Source organism: Apus apus, chromosome Z (genome assembly GCF_020740795.1).
Source record: "Apus apus isolate bApuApu2 chromosome Z, bApuApu2.pri.cur, whole genome shotgun sequence".
In the NCBI taxonomy this organism is placed as follows: Eukaryota; Metazoa; Chordata; class Aves; order Apodiformes; family Apodidae; genus Apus; species Apus apus.
This window is the reverse complement of record NC_067312.1, coordinates 62,740,709-62,766,477: the sequence shown is the minus strand read 5'-3', so window position 1 is coordinate 62,766,477 and position 25,769 is coordinate 62,740,709. Positions and strand designations below refer to the sequence as shown.

General features: G+C 36.8%; 1 protein-coding gene across 5 annotated transcripts in view; it reads right to left on the bottom strand.

The window, feature by feature from the left end:
• Window positions 1-17,646: 17,646 nt before the first annotated feature.
• CSNK1G3 (casein kinase 1 gamma 3) overlaps window positions 17,647-25,769 on the bottom strand; it is a 71,121-nt gene continuing 62,998 nt past the window's right edge. For 3 of the 5 annotated variants that reach the window (XM_051642111.1, XM_051642114.1, XM_051642115.1), the window contains 4 exons: window positions 23,997-24,103; window positions 23,599-23,622; window positions 19,060-19,152; window positions 17,744-17,787 (listed from right to left, as the gene is read on the bottom strand). In XM_051642111.1, the coding sequence (XP_051498071.1) occupies window positions 19,095-19,152; window positions 23,599-23,622; window positions 23,997-24,103 (189 nt within the window). In that variant the 3' untranslated portion in view covers window positions 17,744-17,787; window positions 19,060-19,094. Of the gene's footprint in view, window positions 17,788-19,059; window positions 19,153-23,598; window positions 23,623-23,996; window positions 24,104-25,769 lie in introns of all 5 variants that reach the window. The other 2 variants (XM_051642112.1, XM_051642113.1) reach the window with 2 other exon arrangements.

Sequence of the window (25,769 nt, the reverse complement as noted above, 5' to 3'; positions counted from 1 at the left end):
AGATAGTATTTTTATCGAACTAGTTACTTCTTTAGAACTGGAGACAAGAAGAAGCAAACATTTTGCAGAACGTACAATGTATGGTTTAAATCCCAGTGTAGTTTGCATGCACCTCATTTATGTTTAAACTTGTGTATCTCACACTTACATACACACAGACAAATCCCATCAGACCTAGGCTGCCTTCTGGAGTCTTTGCTTCCAGCTGATTTTTGACTGATTAAGCGTGCTTCACAATAACTAAATGGGATGGCATTGTACTATCTGTTATCAATGCTGCAGTGCACCATAGAGCTCCAAAACAGGAGTACACAAGAAACTAAAAGTAGCATTTATCACTTTATTTTTTTTTTAACTTTTTTTTTTTTTCAGTTTTTATAGGGCAATCTAGATTTATTAAACCATTCAACCTTGTTGTGTTTTCAAATAAATACTTTGCAAACACTGATAATTTGTTTCCTTCTTATTTATATTTTTTTTCTTTGTCACCAGACTTGCTGGTTAAATTCTGGAAAGCAAATTACATATATAAATATATAAAGGAAAGATACAACTTTCTATCAAGGAGGGTGGTTTTGTTTGATGTCAATAAAAATATCTTGCCATCTGGAAACAAGTATTCTTTACAAACTCAAATAAATTTCAGGCTAGGCTTTGAAATAGTCACAATAGCTACTATGAGGAGCGGAAGGTGTTTTTTGTGGCGTCAGCCCCAAAATTGTGTGAAATATTTTTCTATTGCCATAAAAATCACAGTAACTTATAATGTTTCGCTGAAAGTAAAAAGGATAGAGTATATTTTGAAATTACCTTCTACATTTAAATAGTCTTAACCATATAAACTGCGTACAAAATAAAGATGAATTGAGGAACAATGAAGAGATTAAGAATATGCACAGCTCAAAGGTCTTGCTCTCACACACAGCACAGGGCCACATTTGATCTCACAGTAGTTTATCCTGCTGTGACTATATAGACTTCACTATACTTCATCCTTTATATAAACACAAATACATACATAGAAAGCAAAGAGTTGCATAAATTTTACACTAGAAAAGAGAAAGAGATGGGAGATCTTAATTAGGAAGCACCCAGCTCTGTTCCAGTTCTGTTTGCAGAGGCTGTTTGTTCATATCATATTCCTTAGCAAGAAAGTTACTTTACATCATAACTGCAAAGCAGCAAAAACAGTACAATATTATAAAACATGAAAGCAATTTTTGCCTTTCAAAGAAATAGCATCTCTAACCTGTAATGGAAAATCACCCTAACCTAAATTAGCTGTTTAAATTAGAAGCATTAAACCATACAATTCCTTTATAATAATTTATTTTTGCTCCATGTCAAGTTGAGAACTCTCTTCTCTCTTGGATGCTTTCCTGGTCTAGTCACTCATCAGGATGTACACAGGACTCACGTTCAACAACGAGAAACATTTAACAGCCCTCTCGCTCCAGGCTCTTTTCAGCAAACTGGATTTGGGAAGACAGGAAACTAGCAAAAAAACAGACAACTTCAAAACATAATTGATTTCTGTTAGCTCACAAAAAGAACAGTTTTTATAATCCATTATTTAATTGTAAGGAACTTCTCATTAATCCCCTTTAAAAATATAAGAATGAGAAGAAAAAATTTCTAAGCTAGATTTTGTAAAGGCCACAGAGGCCCAAGCATAACCCAACACACCTGTAGTTATATTTTACTCACCAAACCTCGGACTTGTAATTTTCTCCTGATGTAGCCTAAAAGCACTTTATTATATTAAAGCTTATTGATGCCTGTAAGGCGCTTTTACCTACAGCCATTCCAAACGTAGTGAAATAATGCAACACTAATCTCTAAGACTTTTATTCCATAATAGATGTTTTTCTCACTAAATCAATTCAAAGGCTAATTGGGGTGGAAGGTGACTATCTCTAGTGGTTATAAATACATTTGCATTGCTATCAATCTTATACACGACCGATGTTTAACGAGGCTGAACAAAAGCTCAGCCCAGACTTAGAACAGCAAAACTCGGTCAAACATGCAGTCAATGCTGCCATCAAGTGTCAAAGCTCGCAGCTGCAGGACCCTCGCATCTCAGGCTGCCTCGCACACCTACCCAAGAGGAGGAGCACGACAAGATGTCAGGGGGGCGAGGTTATTTCGCTCAGCTCCATATCTGCCCTGTGGATTCCAACGCCGGAGCAGATCCTGCAGCAAGCCGATATTGTTTACCCAAGTTCCCTCCGTTCTTTTGAGCTCCTGAAGCTCAACGTGTTACCAGCTGCCACAGGTCAGGGGTGTAACAAAAAGCAGCAAACATCCCGTGACTATTTAAACCACAGAAGCCTCACCTCAAGGTCTAGACAGGCCAGAAAACGTTATTGATTCCTTTGATCTATCTTGGGCCATGTCTATATCCACACAGTCTAAGTCTTTCAAAGCAGTCACAAGTACATTTCATCCTCCTGGCCAATGAAGAGTCTCTTGTGATTTCCAAAATAGGCTTGCTCTCACACACAACCCAGAAAAAAAAGAAAGAAAAAAAAAAAAGGCAAACACTTAGCAGTTGTATTGGGCACATAATTTAAGGTGCTATATATAAGCCGCAATTTCCAGGTGTGAGAGACACAAGGACCCTCAATGCTCACCACATGACCATCTCCAAAAATTTACAAGCAAGGCTCTTAACAATATTCCTGAATAGGTAGAACAGGACATCCAAAACAAATAAATCCAGTTTACCTTCCAAAAAATCCCCAAGTTTGTCTGAAACAGGTCATAAGACTCTCTTCCTTAGACAACAAACAAATAAAAAACTGGGGGCTGAAGAATGTTTAAAAACATTTTTACAGCTCTTGCCTAATGAGAAATACAGAGCTATGAGAAAGAAAGCAGCTGTTCTTCCACCAGAAGAGTTATTTGAAGAAAGAACTATTTTGTTTACTTAGTTTGCCTGTAAAACAGTCAGATAATCTAAGTGAACTCAGTGACTCTTTCATCCATGCATAATTTCTGCATGCACAGCTTGCAATGAAGTCTATCTTCTTGAGGACAGGGTAATCTAAACCAACTGTTTTGCATACACCTGAAACTTTTACCCCTCAGCTAGACTGATAAAAGTATTATCCATGGAAGGATCATACCACATGAATGGCAAATATATGGAGTAAGCAGCCAATACAACCTTTATGAAGACACAGTGTAACTAGGTTCACTCCCCAGTTTTACAGCCAGAAAAAGCAGCCAATTGCTGATATGACAGAAGACTGGATTTACTGAAGCCAGATACTATGATTCAGGAATTTTGTTTTCATGTGCCTTAATGTTGCAGCAAACAGTTCATAAACTGCAAGTTATGATGTTAAGGCAACAGGCAAAAAATTTGAATTCTGTCCATTATTACTGAGGATTTGTACATATGTTGTCAGAAGACAGTATTTTCTCTGAAAATATTAATAGTGTAGCATGATTCATTACATTGCAAGTAAAAACAAGCTTGTCTCTCAATGAATACACAGGCTAAAACAAGTACTGAAATAGAAGTCAAAGCCTGAGGGAAAATAGCATCATGAAGAAAATGAACAGATTAAAGTTAGGATCAGTTAGAGACACAAATGCAGCATGGTAGTTAATAGCACTTTCTCTAACTACTGTGTCAATTTACACTGTTGTTTAAAAGGTATTAGGGGATACACTTGCCAGATGGTCAGAAAAAAATATATTTAAAAAGGTTTCTCTAAACTTAGGTAAAGAATTCAGGAGAAATGCAGAATTTAGGAGGCCGGCAGTTAAAAAGGGGAAGAAAATTACAAACAAAACCAAAATCCCCTCAAATGTGGTGTATTACCAGTTTCTTCATACAGTAGAACTAATGCACATTCTCAGAAGTTAAAATAAGAAAGACTAGGTTTTGGATAAGCAGTGTAAAACTAAGCTAGGAAGGTTAACAGCAAGATTTCCCAGTCATCAAGGGTATAAAGAGGTATGTGATAATTAATCCAGTGTAGAACATGGAAGTCAGTGTCAAACATGTTCTGGATACATGTAGATGTTTGTGTTCAGAAAGCTACTGGCAGCTTAAAAGAAGAAAAAGTAAAATTCACTGAGGTTATTAAACTGATAAATATTGCTTGTGACTGAGAAAGTTCCTGAACTATGGAATGCTAAGAGAGGTGATTACTGGGCTAAGCACTACTAAAGCTTTAATTTTCTCATATTATTTTTTAAGTATCTGATAGTTATGACTATCTGACCGTGACTCTGCTAAATATACATTCAGACTGCTGTAACATTGCTGTTCTTGTACTGTGACTTTCAAAACTTTATCTGTTTTCACTCTTAACATGAATTAAGCATATTTTGAATAAATACATTCGAAAAAAGTCACAAAAAATTATTAGAAATTTCCTTGTAATCACCTGTGCTGAGATTGCTTATCACTGATGATGAGCCATCTTTGTTTCAATACACTTCATTAAAAGCTTCACAGATGTTAGGTCAGACAACCTTCTATCTTCACATGAAACACTGACTAGAAGTGTTCTGCTGAGTTTCTATGCAAACTAATCTACTGCCTTTAGCTCTGCACCTTCTTTCATAGGTTATGATGGCTCACTGCTGCACTGTACTTACATTAGTGTGCTTGCTAAAGGTAAGGTATTAACAAGCACTAATAATTTACTTACACTAATAAGGACTGTTTAAATTTAAATCACTAAAACACTTCAGCAAAGTTCAGTGAGTGTGCATTTTAAAGTTGAAAATTATAATCACTGGTTCTTTTTCTATGCATTTTTTAATTTTGTTTTGATGTAAGAGCCACATTCATGTTTTAAAATAAACAGGTTTTGTTGCATGGAAAGATCATCCACATAAAAGCAGATGCAGTTTTTCTGCAGAATGAGGCCCTAGTTTGTATCACATTTTATCCAGCAGAAATGCCTTAGTTTTGTTACCGTGTATTAAAACAAAACTGGAGTCTTTTCAACCCAACAGCTTTCCTTAAAAGACTCTTATAGGTAAGTTTGACCTTTACATTATGAATTTCATTTCATTGTAAGCTCTTACATTTATAGTACTGCTTAAAATGAAGTCTCACTGAAATGTGACCTGGCAATTTCTGTCTACATTTACACACGTTAAGCTTTCTGCTGAACAGCAATCAGGCTTAAAGTGTAGTATAGTCAATGTAGAAATAGTATTTCTACATATTGCAGACAATGAAGGTCACACCAGCTTCACATAAAATGAAATGTAATTTTTCATGTTTTTCAATTGTGGCATACATTTGAAATTTCTTGTTACAATCCCTTGTAACACAGTGTTTGCCAAAATTGCATTTTAGCCCAACTCCCTTTCTCTCTTTTAAGTAAGGCATATAGTTTATTATCAGCACTTCCCCACCTCAGGATAAAAATACCAAATACACAGATTCAAAACATACTGAGCAATACAGTTGAGAAAAAACCCAGATCAAAACAACTAACCTCAGCCCTGTCTGTCCCCCATGCATTCTTATCCCATTGGAAAAATAATTTTACCTTCATAGAGTATGCATTCAACGAAAGGATCCCAAAGAGGTCTGTACGCTGTTAAGCTTCATGTTCTTATTGAACCAGATCAATAAAAATATCTGCACAAGTCTAGTTCTATGATGACAGATGTGGTTGTGCTCTAATTCAGCTTTCTGGACACTAGTACCTCAGCATACAATAGTCTTAAAAAATTACTGGAAGACTGACAATTTTAAATGCATTTTTCTAGTTAAAAACATCAGTTGCTTTTTTAATTAAGCAGATAAATATATTGATAAATATGCAGATATCATTAGTTGTATTCTGTAAGTATGCTTCTATTTTCACAAAAAATGCTCTATTGTACAATTTAATACAATGTAATTTCAACAAGTTGTAAAATATACAAATATTTATAAGCTAGTTCTAAAAAAACCCACATTTATAGCCTTTTTTGTAGACTAGTTACATGAGACTCCTACTGAACAGTCATAGGGTGTCACCAATTACAGAATTATTGAACATATTGAACACAAGATCAGTAATTAGGTTGGGGTTTTGTGTGTTTGCATTTTGGTTTTTTTAAGCAAAATATTTTAGCAAGAAAATGGAGCACATTCTGAAGCACTTGCTCCATTCCTGGTTACAGTTCCCAATAAACCATATTTTATTTGGAAATACCTAACAATTTTAGTCACAAAGCTCATACAGTAAAAATTTTCAAATGTCCACTCTATGTGGCAGCATTGCAGCACAGTTGAAATGCTAGTTTTGTATTGACAAAATGAGTACAAGATATTTTGGCTCAGAGCTCCTTCACTCCCTCAAAAGCTCCATGACAGTAATTCTAGACAGCCCAACTTCTGTCTCACAATCCTTACCCCTTACTCCTTCCTTCCCACACTGAATTAACTCTGGAAATATACCTGCTATGCAGTTAGCTTGGGAAAGAGAGGGAAATATTTATATGAGTGTCTGGTGAAGGTGGTTGTACAAATGCTTACTGTAAAGGAGTTACACATACAATGATGGGGACCAGCTGAGGCAGATAATGTATTTGTGAAAATACAGAACTCAATAGTAACAACTTCAACATTAACAGCAATCCAACCAAAGCATGTCAGCTGTATCCAATGGAATTCAGTTATGTCAATTTAATAAACTGTAGTACACTGACCAAAGAAAAGACATTACATGGAGATGGGGGTGGGGTCATTATTTTGGCAGCAGAGACACAAATTGCAACTAGTTACAGAACAGTATTGCCCATTATTGCACTTATATGCAATCTATAATTATGATAATTGAAAATGTAACTCACAATCCTGAATGCATAGTACTTTCAGCCCATACTCATCTTTTAAGCTATAAGCTCCAGTACAAAATCCCTCAAAAGCTGCATCTAAAAACCTGCTAGCACACTAACCATGAAACTCAATGCTAATACTGACTCATACATCCAAGATATAGATATTCACAGTTTTGTAAGTTCTTTGTAGACTTCAATATTGAGATGCAGTATTACAGAATGGTTATAGTGTGCACCAAACAGGACTAGACAAACAGACACAAGACAAAACAGTTTAGCTGCTACTGGCATGTATCTTGGCAAGGTTAAACTTTGCCTCATGGACCAAATTCAACACAGGCATTAGTATAGTAACTCTTCTTTAGACTGTGTCACTCCAAAATTATTTCCCTTTGGAATAATGCGGACCACTGAGTTCTATATGCTATTCTTTGCATAAATGACCTGATGTATAGCAATTCCAACATGAAATCAGGTATCATTGTGAAGTACCTCTGATATGCTCTCTGTATTGAAAATATAGCAGTTGCATATGACTCTTAGAAGAACTTCTATTGTACTTTTTAGTTTGCTAATAAGTCATCTAAGTTCATTTATGAAGGAAGTGCCACAAAGAAAATCTTCCCTGCCAGAGGTCTGAATAAAATTATCTTAATCAGAACACAAAATTATCGATCAACAGAAATCAGTCTAAAATGGTTGACCTTTCATAGCACTCCTAAAAATACAGTACTGAATTGGCTTAGTTTCTTGAATCATTCAAATGAACACCAGAAAATATTGTGTTGTTTTGTAAAGTACATATATAAGGATTGTGGGTTTTTTCTTCTTTTAAATATCTCAAAGTCTAGTGGGCTTTTAACCCACTGCCTTTTAATTTTTCCTCTCATATTCCTTTACACAGAGTATGCTTAACTCAGTAAGTTTCATACAACGACCACATCAAAGCATAGGGAAGGAGTTTCAGCTTTGAAGGACCAATAACTTTGTGTTATGTGTACACAGGTGTTAAGTTTAAAATCTGGCTTTCATCACAAAGTGTTGGATGCACTCATCTCTAAAGTGTGGCAGCAGTGTAGGAGAGGAATCAATTTGTAGTCCCTATTATAAAGTCAGGACTTTCTAAGATACTGGAACCATGAAATATAATTCAGATCCCAGAACTGACACACACTGTAGCTACCAATTTATCTACTACACAGACAAGATGTACTGTTAATTAGGTAAAACTTCCAGATATAAATTTTATATGTTTATGATTAATAAAGATATTTAACTATCAGATTTACTAAAATTGTCTCAATGCATCATTACACATTCTCATTAGGTTAAAGAAAAAGCTGAACTGTTAAGTCGTGCAGTGCTTGTAGTGAATACAGAACACACAGCAAGTACTAATTCAAGAATATGGCTTCCTCACTGAGGCTCAACTCTTCTTCAGAATGTCATTTTGGCTGGGGAACAGTCTTAAGACTAATCCATGTGGTCTGTATTTGTTTATTATATTTTATAAATACTACTCTTTACAAAAAATGAGGAGTTCATATCTCTGTTAGGAGAGTTTTGTACTCTAGCAATCTTAGCATTAAAACCATTAATCTGATTTTCACTAATAATAGGACAAACGAATCTAAAAAGGTTCTATGCTACTTATTATTCAATCCTTTATTCACTACTGTTCTCTAACAGCTCAAAGATTAAATGGGTCACTTCCACGCTGATCAAATTAAGTTCATATAAGCAACTGCTAACTTTTGAACTGACCAAACTGATCAATGAAGCAAATCAGAGTAACAGCAAAAGTAAGCAGAAAATACTGTGCACATTTTAACTATAAATATCCATTTTGCTTTAATACAGGCATAAACAATTTAAAGCAACACTGAAATAAAATAACACATTTTAATAGGAACTTTCTTAAGTTATGCCAAAAATTGATTCAAGTAAAGTCAGATGAGCATACTGTTGGTCTCCATTGAGTTGATTTAATTATCCATAGCTATAAAGTAAAACATATTAATATTACTCAAAAATATTTTATTTAAAATATATTTTTAAAAACCATTCTTTATACAACGGTCCTCTGAGCAAACTAGAGGTTTATACCAAGACCTGGTAACAATCACTGAACTGTTCTCTTTGGAAGTTCTAGCTTGTTAGTTGTTACAACTACCTACAAAATGTATCAGATTTGTGAGCACTGACAAAAAAACCTCCACAGATTGAGTACCTTGTAGTAAAAATGAAACTCCATGACACTAAAGAAAAACCTTTGTATTGCCCATCTGTAGAGAGAATTTTACATTGTGTTAATATATTTGCTAAAAGGAAATATCTGGCAGATTGAGAGTTTTCTCAAAACTGGCAGCTGTTTTTCTAAAAGGCATTTGGTAATTGCTTTGTAAAACAATATGGCTTTTATAAAATCTGACATCTCACCTGTCATTTTGATGTCAAAATACTTTTTCTCAATAGTTATTGCAATTGTTTCAAAAGTTACAGCATATATTCTTAAAAGGTGAACTAAAATAAAAAAAGATACAAAACCAAAATAATCAAGCATGTAAAGTATATGCATAGCTCCTAAAAGAATAACTACAAGATATCTGAAAAGACAATGCAAAATTAGTTTATCATTAATATAAATGTCCCAGAATTGAGACTGGACGCTTCCATTTCTCTTTTCAGGAGACCTAGCTAGCTGCTATTGCAAACAGGAAATTAAGAACCCCATAAGCACAGACTCTGAACCATCAGCTGTGAAACAGAACTTTGAGCCCTAAATTTCACAGAACCATAGAATTGTTTGGGTTGGAAAGATGACCTAGACCATCTCCCTCATGAAGGGTGGGAACATTTTTCACCAGATCAGGTTGCCTAAAGTCCGGTCCAACCTGGCATTGAACACTTCCAGCGAAAGGACATCCACAACTTCCCTGGGCCACCTGTTCCAGTGTCTCACCACCCTCTCACCAAAGAATTTCTTCCTAATGCCTAGCCTAAATCTACCCTCTTCTAGTTGAAAGCTATTACCCCTTGTCCTATGACTACAATGTCCTTGTAAAAAGTCCGTTCCCAGCTTTTCTGTAGCCCCTTCAAGGTACTGGAAGGCCACTGTAAGATCTCCCTGGAGCCTTGTCTTCTCCAGGTTGAAGAACCCTAACTCTTAGGCCTGTCTTGTTCACATTTCCCCAATTTAAAGACAAGATTGTCTTACAGGGCAGTGTCAAATGCTTTGCACAAGTCCAGGTAGAAGACATCTGTTGCTCTTCCATTACCCACCAACACTGTAACCCCATCATAGAAGGCCACCAAGTTTGTTAGGGATGATTTGCCCTTAGTAAAGCCATGTTGGCATGCTATCTTATCACTAGAGGCTTTGGTGAGAAGTCCGTTTCCATATTTTTTACAAGTGCACTGTATATAATGCAAGGCCTCAACAAGTTATGCACTTTCTCCTCTTGAGGCTGAACAACCCCAAGTCTCTCAGTCCTTCTTCATAGCAGAGGTCGTCATCACCTTTCTTCTCCTGCTTTTTTTCTTCCTTCTTCTTTGTACTTACACAGGGATCAGAGTAAATAATTTATACAGAGATGGGGGAAATTGAGCCAGGATCAGGTTGGAGTGATTTGCAGAGGGATCAAAGAAAATAATCAAGAAGGTCGTTTCATTGACTCACAAGATTTAGAATGGACCCCTTGCTTTCTAAGCTCCTCAGAGAGGTGTCTAGGTGTGGCTGAATCCAGACTTAGTCTCATACTTGGTTTATGACTAAAGGATTTAGATGTAGGGATTTTACTGTAGTGTTTTAACAAATAATTATGGGTCTGGTGAGATAATGGAATATCAGTAATTTGAGATTGCCTAACACTATTATAATGAATCACAAAACTGAATTACATGATTTCTAGCAACACTTAGTAATCAACATTATAATCAAGTATAGAGGTTGAATGAAAGATTTAACAAAGTTCCTGAGCTAAACTGTGCTCACACACACAACATAGAGATGCAGACCTTAACCTATATTAAGATGTTAAATTTTGGTACCTAATGACCATTGAACTGCACAAAAAGAAGTCACAATAAAATATCACTGTGATACATCTGTGAGGCAGAATTATAGTAAATTACTATAATTTAATCTATTTTCAGTAAAATGAGAAGCAGTGGACTACTTTTTTCCAATGGATTGACCAACTTCCTTCATGGGGTGGCAGCATTCTGCTGCAATCCCAGAGAGCCTCAAAGGGCCTCATTGCAGTATCAATATTAATTTCATAATATAATTACCAGATTTTGGTCCGTACTTTTCCACAATGGCCACAATTTTAATTAGTTCTCCTTTGACAATTTTCTGAGTGGGCTTGTGGTCCAAGCAGGAGGGTTCTCCGGTATGTTTCCCAGACAAGAGAGATCCAGGTGTGGTTAGGGAGTGCCTGATTACCCCAGATCACTGTATTTGCACTAGGACAAGAAGGCACCAAATTGTTCCAACCTGCTGCTCCAGTAAGTAAGGTCAGAAAGTGCAAGATTGTGTCAGTCTACTGCACTTGCTATTGAAACAAGAACCATGCTGGGCCCACCACCCTTGTAACTAAAGCAAGAACAATGTTGGCTGGTGTTGACACTACAATGTGGCTCAGTGACCAGGCGCTCTGCACCACCACACCTTCCTAAACCCCTTCCTCTTACTGGGAGGAGAGAAGACTACCTTTGCTCCTGATCATTTTAACATTATTCCAAGAGATGAACAGTGTCTTTGGACAGTTCTAAGTTTCTTCATCACAATACCATTGGAGCCTATGTAGAATAGTAGGAGCAGATGGTAGGTAGTCTGTGGGGTTCATGAAGCTTAGCAGCCTCTCGGTGACACTGTGAAGCCAAGCTCCTGATGCGCAGCTGACTTCCCTAGAGAAGTTGTTTGGACAGCAAATGGATGATTTGGTGCCTCTCAGTAAGGACTCTTCAATTACTAATACTTCACATGCTTGTCTGGTGGCATTGGTTCTAACATGTAGATCTCCTCTCATTCCCAGATGCAGTGCTGCCTGCTGAGCTATTCCGGTAACACAGCTTCTTGTTTGAAAAGTACCAGCTAGGAATACTCCCAGCTATGATATCCACTGCTGCCTTCAGGTCCTAGGGGGAATTCCAGATGCTGGAGCCCCATCCAAACTATGGTCTGGACAGTCATTTGGTCCTTGGGAGTTGTAAGTAGAGACAATAGCATTGGTGATAGGCAGTAGACCTTCTGTCTGAGTTTCAGACTCAGCCTTTCAACTGTGGCAGGTGGAGATAATTTTTTTGTCAGCAGGACACAGTCTCCTTGTAGTTCTCAAGAAAATGGCCCACCTACTTATAAAATGATAATTCTTTTGAAGTATGTCAACCTTCTAAGCCTAATCCTCCCAGAGACCTCAAAATTCTGGGTAGGCTTGAACAGCCACCAGTTACTTTGAGTGACTAATGTGGCTGCAGCCTAAGCCCATGAGGAGAACAGGATCATCATCTGTTTCTGCTCTGAACAAGCTTATTGAAGCAACAGACTCAACTTCTCTCCCTCCAGAATGGGACAAAAGGAGAAAATTAGGAGACAAAGCCCAACTAGAACTTAATCCAGCTACTGCTGTAGAAGACAATAAAAAAATGTTTATATAAATCCACGAACAACAAAAGGAGGGTTACAGGGAACCTTCATCCTTTACTGGATATGGGAAGCTGGTGGAAGTTCTCCCCAAGCCACATTCCATCATGTATCAGCAGTCTTGACCAACTCGGGAAGTCCCAGTTGACTGGAGGTTAACAAATATGATGTCCAACTAGAAGGACCAGAAGGAGGCTTGTAGTTCCCTGGATCCTATCAGTCTGCCTAGGATGCTGGCCCCTAGGCAGTCCCTTTGCTCAGGGCCAGGGACTGTTCTTGCCCTTGGTGGCCATGCACTGGATAAAGCTTAGACAACCTGCTGAGCTCCCTCCCTGTGATCCTATGCAGGCTCCCAGTGTCACCACAGGATGACCAAGAATCAGGTCCCTGCCTGGCCTTGGCTAGGGGCTTCTACTGCTGTGCCACAAGCAGGTAAATCCATAGCTGAGGACAGCTTTGCCTGTGCTCTCAGCCTGGAGGAGTCCAGCAAAGTCCTTCCGTGCTAGGACCTGGGGAGACCCCTTCAGCACAGGGATCAGGGACTCCTTCTGCAAGCCACGCTCCCTTCCTATGACAGACACCATCATCCAAGGATTTGTCAAGACTATGAATCTTTGTAGTCATTGCCTGATCCCCTTGTCCTGCTCACGGAACCATAGAATCACAGAATCATTTAGGTTGGAAAAGACTCTTGAGATTGAGTCCAACAGTAAGCCTAACACTGCCAAGTCTGCTGCTAAACCATGTCCCTAAGCACCAAAACATAAAGCTCAGTGCTTGGCCCGGGAGCATAGGAAACACCCTGTCCTGCCTCACACCTCCCCAGAATCAGCTTCCCAAACAATGACCACAGCTGGGCTTCTGCAGGAGACAGCAGCCAGAGCCTCTGGCACATGGAGGGCTGCTACACTTCAGTGCAACACTTCCAGCAACAGAGCACAGGACGTGCCACTGCACTGAACCTTCATGCTGTGGACACAGACGAGACCTTGGTCCTTGGGAAGAAAAGCTGTTCTGAGAAGGCAGGCCTGCCCCTTTCCTGACTGTCACCTTGAACCAGGTGGCACAGATGGAGTTAGGCTCATTTTTGTTCAGGCTCCCACTTCACTCCATTGCATAAACACCTCTTTGAGATGGCCTTCGACAAGAAGACACATAAGTCCTTCTCAGTTCACAAAGAACAAGTCCAGCAGTGTGCCTTCCTCCCTAGTTGGCTCCCTCACCAGCTGTGTCAGTTTTCTTCCACACACTTCAGGAACCTCCTAGACTGTTTCCACTGCATTTTATATCCAGCAGACATCTGGGAAGTTGAAGTCTCCAATAAGGACAAGGGCTAGTGACTGAGACTTATCCCAGCTCCACAGAGAGTATTTAATCTGCTTCTTCACCCTGCTTGGGTGGTCCGTAACAAGACTTGCACCACGGCATCCACTTTGTTGGCTTTCTCCAACCCTCTTCCATAAACACTCAACAATTTCAACATCATTATCATTGTCATCATCATCAAGCTCTAGACAGTCAAAATACTTCCTAACATGCAGAGCTACTCCACTGTCTCCCCTTCCTTCCTAACCCTTCTGAAGAGTTTATAGTCATCTATTAAAGCACTCATACTCAATGTTCTTGAATGCTCTTGGGAGATCCAGAAGATTCAGCACTCTATTCACATTCAAAAGGCAGAAACCTTTCAGCACGCTATTTTCAGTTCAATGTCATGAACTTAGGGTGATTTTTCAAAGCCTGAAAGTAGTTAGAGCACAGTCCAGGGTTTAAAAACCCTGATTCAACTCTTTAATTCTCAAACTTTTTCAGAAATAAATAAAACACAGTTTATGAATCAACAAAAAACAAACTTGATAAAACAATCTTTACTTGCAATTGTTCTGTGGATCTGTAAGAGCACAAGCAAATGAAAGCATCTCCTTCTTAAGGAAAATGCTAGGGAACTTAACCAGACATCTAATAACTAGTTTTGCCTGGTAGTATTGTTCTCAAGTAAATATGAGCTTGTTTATATGGTATCACAGAATGGTTTTGGCTGGAAGGGACCTTAAAGATGATCTAGTTCCAACCTCCCTGCATGGGCATACTAGACCAGCCATTAGCCCTCGACCTCTCATTATAAATCCTTGTAAAAATTCCCTCCCCAGCTTTCCTGTAAGTCCCTTCAAGTACTGAGAGGCCACTGTAAGGTCTCAGTGGATCTTTGTCTTCTCCAGGTTGAAAAACCCCAACTCTCTAAGCCTGTCTTCATAGGAGAGGTGCTCCAGCCATCTGATAATTTTCATGTTCTCCTCCAGACTTGCTGCATCAGTTCCATTTCTTGCTTTTGCTGGGAGCTCCAGAACTGGACACAGTGCTACAGGTTGGCTCACAAAGAGTGGAGTAGAGGGGAAGAATCATCTCCCTTGACCTGCTGGCCACACTTTGTGTGATGCAGCTCAGGACACTGTAGGCTTTCTGGGCTGCAAGCACAGACGGCTGGCTCATGCTGAGCTTCTAATCAACCAACACTTTCACGTCCTTCTCCTCGAAGCTGCTTTCAATACTTTCTCCACCCAAATTGTATTTGTATCAAATGCTCTGTAGCACTCTGTAGCTAAGAAAAATAATCTTAAAAGGTTGTGACTGAAGAACTAATTAAAAATCTTCCTTTTCTAGATAACTACAAGGCAAATTAAAGATACATTTATTCCGTATGTCACAATGTTTTTAATGATTTTTATTCTAGGTGGCACGTACAGCATAGACTTTCATCCATGGAGACCCTGAGTAATTTCCCAGTTACAAATGTTCATTGAAGTCTCTTCACTCTATTGTTATCATTAGGTGTACTAAAGCATGTAACGATAACACCTATTAACTAAGCAAACATAACTATAACTGCTATGTTGAGGTAGCATTTCAAGTAACATGCTTTCAAATCCCTTGCTGCCCAAAATGATTAAAACTGTTCACAATTCTTAATAACAGCTTCCATTATTTCATCAAAGACTAGCAAATGGGAAAAAAAGGCAAATTAAAAAAAAACTATCTTTATTATTCTGTCTTACATTTAAACAGGGCTGTATTTCATTTTCAGACATCCAGCCAATGTTGACTTCACTAGTTCAGACATGAAAAAAGAGGATAAAAATGCACATCATATTGGCATAACCTGAACACACCCACATTAGTAGTGACAGCTCTGCTTTGCTAGAAGAAAACCTTCAGCATCAAAATCAAGCACTTAAGAAACATTGTTGAAAAGCCAGTGCCTAGATACTGGTAATTTAAACAACTATAGAGTTTTAGTATGTTCAAATATTTTAAGTCCTTAATATACACACGTTTCTGTTATGTGTATGGAGTTCAGCTCATACAAATACTGTACAGGTCAAAAACCTCTGAGAATAAAACTAGTCAAGTGTGTGAGAAATACACATGCCACACAAACTTACAAATCTTACAAAGCAACAAATTTGGTCAAATATTACAAAGAAGGATGTGTTCATATGAGAATGCTCAAATAACATCCTACGTTTTCAGCTCAAATAAAAACAAAGTACCTTCATGAGTTTGAGATAATCAGTAACAAACTGGTGGAGTGGTAACTTAGGACCTATTACACAGTATGTTTTTGTAGGCCAAGCTCAGGTTTGTTAAAACAGAAACTTATGATCATGAACAGTAATAATGACAAAGATCAAAGTATACATATGAGCATATAATGCAAATAATAAAACACACTTTTGACTGTTGAGGAAAAATAAATTAAAAAATACAACTGAAATCCTTGTAAATTAAATCATTAATTCAAAGGTGTGCATTTATTTTAACATACATTTGAAATGCTTCCACAAAACAAAAATAAATAAGTATGCCAAAAAGCATGTGTGGATAGAAAAAAATGCTAATTATCTCTAGAAGGATTATAAAAAATTGAGATAATCTGAGTTTTGGTCAAAAACATCTGTATAGTCACTTCCATATTTCAGACCTCTTCTTTAAGTATCTGGCAGCTAACCATGACAAAAGTACATCTCTGTCATTATGGCTTTAAAAGAAACATGTATTTTCTGAAGAAAATATAAAATGGGGTACCTTGTCTAAAGAACTGCTGGTTTGTTCATATTGCAGTCACTTAATTGGACCATACAGAAGTACCTGACACATCATTGCTATCCTGCTATAACAGTGACATTACACTGAAATCCAAGACATTTCCAGGAAAAAAAATAATAATCTTGGTAAGTTTTGGGTACTATGGGCCAGTATGCAGAGATAGGACAGGGCTAACCCACCTGCATTGCATTTGTTTTCTAAAATAACTGTAAAATAATTAACAAACAGATCCCCAACATTACATGGCACATCTATATTTTCAAGTTAAAGATGCAGTCAACCACCCATTAATTTAGCGAACGTATAGGCTTTTATACTGATTCCACTTCAATCACATTCACATTTATTCTTTTATAATTCATCTGTAGATCATCTTTGGAAGGTGTTTCTACTTCACTAACATTGCTGGAAGCACAACTTAAATTGTACAAAATTCTGTATTCTTTGCACAAGCACTCTTGCCATTTCCACTGTACTGAAATTCCATTGTAGGCATAATAAAATCAGGTCTCCATACTCAGAGGCTACTGGAAATACTTTCTGTTCAGTAGTACCCCAACACTATGGTACTACTGTCAACAGTTAAATCAGCCTCCTCAAGTATCTCTGGAAAGTGACTGCACCATGCTATTACAGACAAGGTTCAGTGCTGATACAATTTGACTAAACTATCACCAGTAACACTGAGAGAAAAGAAAATCACTGTAGGTATCAGAAAAGAAATCTTAAGATTTTATTATTTTTCTACAATGGCTGTGCACCTGTATTTTTCTTCCATGTTTTTAAGATACACTACTACGAACTCAAATAACAGTTTTATGACATCTGTGTTCAGCTTAGACACTGCAAATATTTCACAGGGCAGTAAAAATACCTTTCAAGTTTAGTTTTGCTGAAGATATTGTTCATTTGTACCATTTCATTGGTCCATTCCTTGGTGGTCAAAGAAGCACTCACATTTGACAAAATCTTAAAGCTTTCAGAATAGATGAATTGAAGAAACAGAAGATGGATGCAGGAGAACCATATCAAAGCACACAGGCATGATACTGCTCCTAAGAAGTCCTTAGAAAATGTGTGGCCATTACCGAGGTTGATTTTTGGGTTTTTTTAAGAGCACAAGAGAACAGTTGAACAAATGAGCAATTTCCCATGTTCTGCTTGGCTCTAGTCATTTGTGGCGCTGAATGGTTTTCCTTTTTCTCCGCTTGAAAAAACAGCAGCACCTGTAGGTGTGACACAAATTACAAACAATAAAAAAAAACAAATAATGAAACTAAACTATTTATTTGTTTCACTTTAAGTATGTAGTTTAGGCATAGCTAGCATCACAAAGAACACATTAAGCTCTGTTGCAGGTGATTGATTTATTAGTGGAAGAAACTAGAGCAGAGATATATTTACATACTTGAAGTTGTTTTATTTTAAAAAGTAATAGATGAAAAAAGCTGTAATAAATACAGCATTGTTTGAGGGTATCAAAAGTATACATTATAGGGTGACTTATAAATTTATTTTAACAATCAAGAATGTTCCATGACCCGAGTACTATTTCACATGAACTGGTAATATGCCAAATAGAAGCCTGAGCTTAAGATTTTGTCACCTGAACTGTGCACTTAAAACACTACTATTGTTAATAAAATAAAATAATATGAGCTTCCTTTGTCAACCAGAACTTGGAAAAAACTACCCCAAAGGTATTCCTCAAAGTATTTTAGATGAAAATGTTAATGAAAAATATAATTAAAGTTCTGATTCAGTGCTGTGATGACATTACTACAGTGAGAAATCACAGCTTTAAGTATATTAAAGTAAACTGACATACTCTCTTCTGGTTTATTGCATACTACATGAAGGAAATTAAAATTGACAAATACTGTGGATTTCTCTTAGCAAATAGAGACAATCTGAAAGTAACTGAAAAACACACTACAGAAGGAAATAGAATTAGGGGGAGTTAGACATAGATAATACAGAGGAGGACTGCAGAAGTCCAGGAAGTATTTTTGAAAATAAAGAGGAAGCAATGAAAACACAAAGAAAACTCTTTCATTTGCATGTAATGTTGATGTCTTATTTTAAGCAACTCCCAGCTCCTGGGTCTCCTGGAACACCTTTAAAATTAAATTTCCCCTTAGCAAATTATGTACAGTTTGCAATCAAAAGCAAACATGCAAGAACATATCTACCTCAACAGAGCCTGCCCCATGGAGTTCTGCAGTTTGGTTACTGAATTCTCACTTGCAGTGTTAAATATTCAACAGTCTTTCTTAAAACATGAAGTACAACAGAAGTGAATATATAGATGTACTATCAGTAAGTTCTTAAGTTCACCAAGCATTTTATGTCACTAAAATTCAAGAAGAATCTTCCTGATTTAGTTTGGAATATGGGAAATAGGGAAAGCATTTGAAAACCAGGGAGAACAAGGGTCTAAAAACAAGGTTCTAGAAGGGGTGAGAAAAACATTCAAAGTAAGGGGAAAAAGAAGTTACCTTCTCAAAATATCCAAGGACACCCTGTTGCTCAGTCACTGAAAAAGTAGCAGTGGGCATAGGCAGACCAGAGCTGCTCTGAGAGTTAGATAACTTTCAGCAGAAAAAAACATTGGTTATTTACAGAGAGGAAGCCTCAAACTAAAATTCAATAGGGGAAACTACATAGGTAAATATATTTACAGCTAGCAGAGATATCATACTATTTTAGTTAGCTTTAAAATACTTCTAAAAGAGACAGAACTCTTTCAGAAGGCTAGTAGCTACCAATTGCAACTGGAATTCCCCCATAACTACTAATACATTTTCCTTATCTGTCTGCAACCACTGAAGTCCATTATTACTTGAGCTTGGAATTTACATGCAGATGTATGGAGTCCAATTTAGTTGAATCCTTCTTTCACCCCAATCTTTTCCCAAGTATTTTATTCATGTATATACAACAAACATGTCAAACCAAAGAATTTTACAGTGGTTCCTCTGTTTCAACACGGATTAACCTATCATTCTATAAATAAGGAAATCCTCCTATGGACTATGATAGTAGATCCCTTTTGTAACTGTTTCAGATTAAAGGGCCTACAAGAAAACTTACAGAAAAGTTTTGTCTCGATTCATAGTTTTAGTATATAGAGAACACGATACATAAGTAATTGCACAAAGATGAAAGGGTGGCAGAAAATACTGAATTTTAACTCTTCACTGTTAGCTACATTTTGCTTATACTGAGTATGCCTCAAGAACAGCAGATCACACTCCTTAAATGTTCAGAACTGCTGGGATCCTCTGTGAAATTAAAAGACACTCGATCTTTTTGCTCTCCTTCCCAGAATATTTTTACCCATCCTTGCTGCAAATCCCGTACTGTCCTTTATTCCTTCTCAATAGTCTATTTAGTTTGCTTCTTCTCTATCAACCAGAGAAGAGCATTATATTCAAGAGTTCTATCCTGAACCAACATAAAACATTGGGGATTTTTTCATCTCCTGTTATTCTGGAGTTGCATAATACTATTACAAATACTGTAATTTCTATTAAGAGGTTTTGTGTTCTGTTTTGTTTATTAACTGTAAGAACTATTCAACTGATTCTAGTTCAGGGAAGTTCACTAAATGCTGAAGACTGATTTGGTGCACGAAAAAATCCCATATTTTTTATATATATATATAAAATGTGTTAAAGGAACTGAAAGCCTTGTAAATCACAGCACTGGCTAGGAAACTTACTGAAATGTGTATTTATCAGCCTAGAAGTGCTAGATGTATCAAACCTTCCAAGACAAAAAGAAATGTCATTTTAAAATATATGCACATGTGCATGGGAATAAGAGAGGTCAGACTACATTGCCTGAAAATAAACTATATGAAAGAAATGTAACCCTGAAATTCAGAGATCTATAGTGCATATTCTCTTGAAGAGTATAATTTATAATAAAAATGCAGACATGTTCTTAAGAATGTTGTCACTAGAGGGTGCCATTATCACTTTTATGTGTATATACATATATATTGCATTGCTTGACGCGATATTTAAAGCTACAGATGACACATTCTTAATGCGCATTAAACCACAAATTTATCATATTCAATATGTATGCAAAATGCATATTGAATAGGTATGCTTTGAAAATTCCTAACTCTAGGAAAGGAACTTCTCTTTAAAGAAAGCACTTAAGATAGCCTCTTCCTCTGTACAATATGAAACATTTCTACAGCACACATTATAAACCATTTTACAAAACAATCTAGTGTGTTCTTTCAAATATTATCTAAGGTAGCAATCTCAGCATTATGTTTATAAAGATTTATCCTACTTAAAACACTGATTCCTTTTTTCTGTTAAATATTCCTTCTATCACTTGAGCAGTCCCTTGGCACAACACACTAAAGCAACTTCAGCTCTCATTTGTGTTCAGAGAGCTGACTTTTTATATAGCACGTGGCAGCACTTTCTGCAGGATTAGTAACAGTGGCAAACAGAATGCAAGATCCAAAAAGGACAGATCTCATCATCTTTTCTTGCTTGTCCTTTTGGTTATCCAAGTTACACATGCCTCATAGAAGCAACTGTTCTCACTGCTAGCAAAGAGGAAAGTAAGTCTAATTGCTCAGTGATAACTGGCAGACCATCTGTCAAAGATAAGGTCTACAAGTGTCAGGGCAGAATGGTTAGGGTTACACCACAAGTAACAACTGAAATAGGACTGCAAGCTACTTTTAAAAAAAAGCCCAAAACAAACAAAAAACCAACCAAACAAACAACTGAAACCCCCCCCCGCCACCCCAATAACAACAACAAAAAAACAAACCAGCATAAACCAAAAAACACCAACCTAACCCATGCTTGCTGCACAGCAACACCTGAGTGAGCACGAAGATGACAAGACGTAAGATTTAGAAAATATTACTGCATGTGAGTACATAAGTAAGGAAGTGTTGGATAAATGTCTCAAAATGATAAAATGCTTACTGAAAAAATATTTATACTTTCTGATTTACAGAATACCACTGAAATGGTAACAGAAGATCTAATACTCAGCTAAACTGTATTTGTGTTCATAGTTAAAACAATATGGCACCCTTTAAACTTTTAAACAAAGATAAAGTCATGCTAAGCTTCTAACACTATGAAAACACCTAGAACAAAGAGAGAAGTGTTTCTAAATTATATTGAAGTTTGTCTCCTCAGAGTATGAGGAAATTTTACAAACATAAGATATCAACAAGATGTCAAAGTTGTTTGTATTTCCAGCTGGAGAAAAGAAGATGAAAGGGGTACAAAGTGAGAGTCTTTTGATAAAACAATGTCTCCTTAAAACTAAAAATGTCTACATCACAGATTTGAAAGATACTGATACTTGCATTTCCTTACATTCTTCAGCAGTGTAAAATCTGTAAATGGATGTTTAAAGGTCTCACGATATCTTTTGATATTAAGCTTTTAGCTATAATGTTCAAACATGTAAAATTACCTAAACCTTCTTTGTTACTGAGAAAAGACATATACCTATACACCGATGTCTGATATTGATGCTGGGGAGGGGATGTGAGTGGGGCCATGCATGTTTTTCATTAATAACTGCCAAAATATAAACCAACTTCAAGTCACAAAAAAATAGTGAATGAGGAAACTGCAGCTTAAATAGGCACGACTGGAAAACTAATTTGTGTATTTTGTATTGAAAAATTGAGATTAATCTAAAGAGCAGGATACCAAGACTAATTTGTCTGTAACAAAACCAGTAAAGACTAGGCCAAAAAGATCAAGGATTACCTATTTCCCACTGATTATTTATATCAGAGGAAATGAACTTCTACACTACAGCTTGGCTTCTGAGAATTCTCTAACTTTCTGTAGATTACTACACATAGGTTTAACTGTGCTAAGCACTACTGAAAATTTTATAATCGCCTGTGTGTTCATAAACTGGACAGAAGGAAGGTTATCACTGCACACAGGGAAGGGACAGGAAATTTCTGTGTGCAGCCTATCAGCTTCCTTGCTCTTTGGGGCCTTTTCTTTGTTCTAAATACATATAAGAACACTGAATTCTTGCCAGAAAAATAATACAGTACTCTGCAAGGATGGAAATAAAGAACTGCTCTTTTCAGTGACAACAGAAAGCTAGAGTAGAAGTGTGACAACAGATACCTCCATTCATAATTTTGAACTACATATGCACATAAATTCTACATATCAAAATCAGAACTTACAGATCACTTCAAGAAAAATTTATACTTAAAGACATTTCCCCTCACCTAAAAGTTAGGAAAACAGGCCCTACAAAACTTCCTGCTATTAAGGAATGCTTACTAAATTCTTCTGCTAATAAAGTATCCTTCATATTTGAGTGCCCCTATTTTAAGCTAGATCCATACCCTTGTAAAATCCTATTTCAAGCACAATTATAAAAGAAAACATGTTGAAAGTTATAAAGCTTTTAGCTATCAACAATATTTCTGTGCCATTGCAAGTCTGACTTTATTACTCAAATATATATGAATTAGTTGTCCATCCCATGTTAATAGATCTTAGTATTTTTCCCTTTCATTATACTACAAAGTTAACAAACACTTAAGTTTTGTTTTAGTAATTAGTTAGCAAGTTGTCAGAGACTAATATTCTGACAAATACTATGCTTACAGCAATAACTGGCAAAGTTCAAATATTTGCTAGCATTTATTACTTGTTCATGTGAGTTGCTTTCTAGATGATAAAATGCTAGCTGAATGCTGCAACATCTGAAAATAATGTTTTTCCCTTCTAAAACAGGAAAGAATAAATACTAACAATGATAAATAAAGTACACCACAGACTACATAAATTAAAACCAAGCAAGATTTGATGCAGGCAAAATAGCACCTGAAGGTGGTTCTTTGTCTGTAAAAACAGTAAGTTGTTTCACAATATTAAAACATGTTTTGTAATTTCCAAATGGACTTGTTATTTTAAACTTCTCTGAAATTAGTTTTAAACCAAATAAAAAGAACAAAGCCCCTGGCACTATTTCTGCCTGCCTTTCTGTGCTGTAGAACTCACCACATGTTCAACACTTTCTGGCAGCTATACAGGAAGAAAGTAATGGAAAACAGAGAATCAGAATAGGACACAGAGGAAGAATTTTACATCTTTCATACGTGAATTTTGGTAGTCAGTACACTCTCTTAAAAGAAATATTTCAAAATTAGTTGAAATCTCAAAAATGCATGCACTTCTCTATACCAGAAAGGTGGGTTATTGAGGGCTTAGCCTAAAAAAGTACAAGCTATGGAAAGTCTATTAATTAAATATTTAAAGCCAAATCTAAGTATAGCACTGCAGTTTCACCCCTAACAGTGGCTATTCATTTTAGACAGTATTTTTTTAATAACTATACAAGAAAAATTTTGAAGGAGCTGAGCACACAAGATCCAAAGAATATGAAAAGATGGACATACTTAGTTTCATCCATTACTTCTACTTCTGCAGGAGCTGTGATGGGTGCATTTGAACGGCCTGCAGTTGGGTCATCTGTATTCAGTTCTCCATTTGTTGAGCTTACTACCTGAAATCACCAGAAATAGCTGAAATTACACTAGTGTCGGACATACATTTGTCAATTCCAAAAGTTATAGTACATCCTTTAAAAACATTAATTTTTGTTAATTCCACAATTCTTTTTATTCCAATAATAGTATCTTTTCCTGGTTATATTCACATCCCTGTGCTCCTGCCACTCTTTCATATGCTCTAGCAGAACTGACACCTACATAACAGAAACAAAATGAGCAGACTAAGCAAAGCAATTCTATTGATCAAGTTTGCTGATATCTCTCATGTCTCCTCCAAGCCTTAAGGGAAGGCACTAACCCCTTTCCTGAGATTAATTCAGACAATCTTATCCTATCTTCTCTTCATCAGTGTATGCATTTAAGTTTCTTCATTGCCTTGTGTGGTCCAATTCAACTATATCTCAGAGAGTACTCACCAGAAGAGAACTAAGACATTCTGTAGACCTAAGAGTGTAAGTGGTGTTTCACTCTTAGAGCACCAGAACACTTAGAGCCATGAAAAAAAGCAATTCATCTTAATTCCCATGAATTTCCTCTCAAATTCCTTTGTAAATACTTAAGCCAACAAGACAACTCTGGTTCTCTGTGAATGTTTGTTTTTACTTTAAACTGAATAGAACCCAATATTCTCTCTCAGTTTCCATCAGCTTTCCTGCACAACAGATGGAGCTACTCCAGAAGCCTCTCCCTTTTACACCTCACAGAATCTGACAGAAAGATGGTTAATTGGAGATAGTGAAGTGCATAAGGGTGCTAACCCATCCCTTAAAAAGTATCAAGAGGTCTACTAGATACAAACTAGCAACAAACACTTAGCCAAGCCACATCACACAAAAATATCCTTATGCCCAAAGAACGTAAGAGACTGCAGAAAACATCTGCAAAACAATCAGCTACAGGAAAGTGGACCAATGGTAGTTCACAGCTCAAGATTCTTACTAGCTGTTGCCTGAAGATCAGAGGTTAAGGCAGAAGAAAGCAGAGGGAAGGAAAGTCATCATAACGTTACTATTCCTCTCACTCTTCCAAAGCTCTCCTCTTTATGTAGCAGTTACATTTCTATATTTATAACCAGAGGTAAATAGCCTTGAGCTATGTGTAACCTGAGCTAACACCCCTGCCTGCCAAAGGTTGCTTTGTGGTTCCTACTGTAACTCACAAAGTACGGAGCTTCAGGAGTTTGCTGAACCCAGGCTATTTTCCACACCATATGCCTAAATCTGGCAGTTTTCTTTTTTGAGTTTCACTAAAATAGGAACCACTGCCAAAAAACCACCACAGCCTAATACCAAAACAAGGAAAAAGTATGAGATTGCAAGAATCTAATTACTCAAATTTTGGTCAATATAACTGAAGGAATTCTGGGAGATGGGATTTGATTTATGTGATGACAGGCACAGCACTGGAGTTTCAACCAGGTGGCTTAAGCTTGGTTTTCGTATCACTAGGGATAGCAGAAGCACTTAACATTGAGTGACAGAAATAGGTAAAATTGTACCTTAAGAAATGATAAAATGGTGACTCAGGCATCTTAAACGCAACACCCTGGGTTAGTTTTTGGGGTGTTTTTTTTTGGGGGGGGTGTTTTTTTAGCTTGTTTTGGTCTGCCTTGGTTTTGTTGTTGTTTTCATTTGTTTTTTTAATTTGTTTTAACAAGTA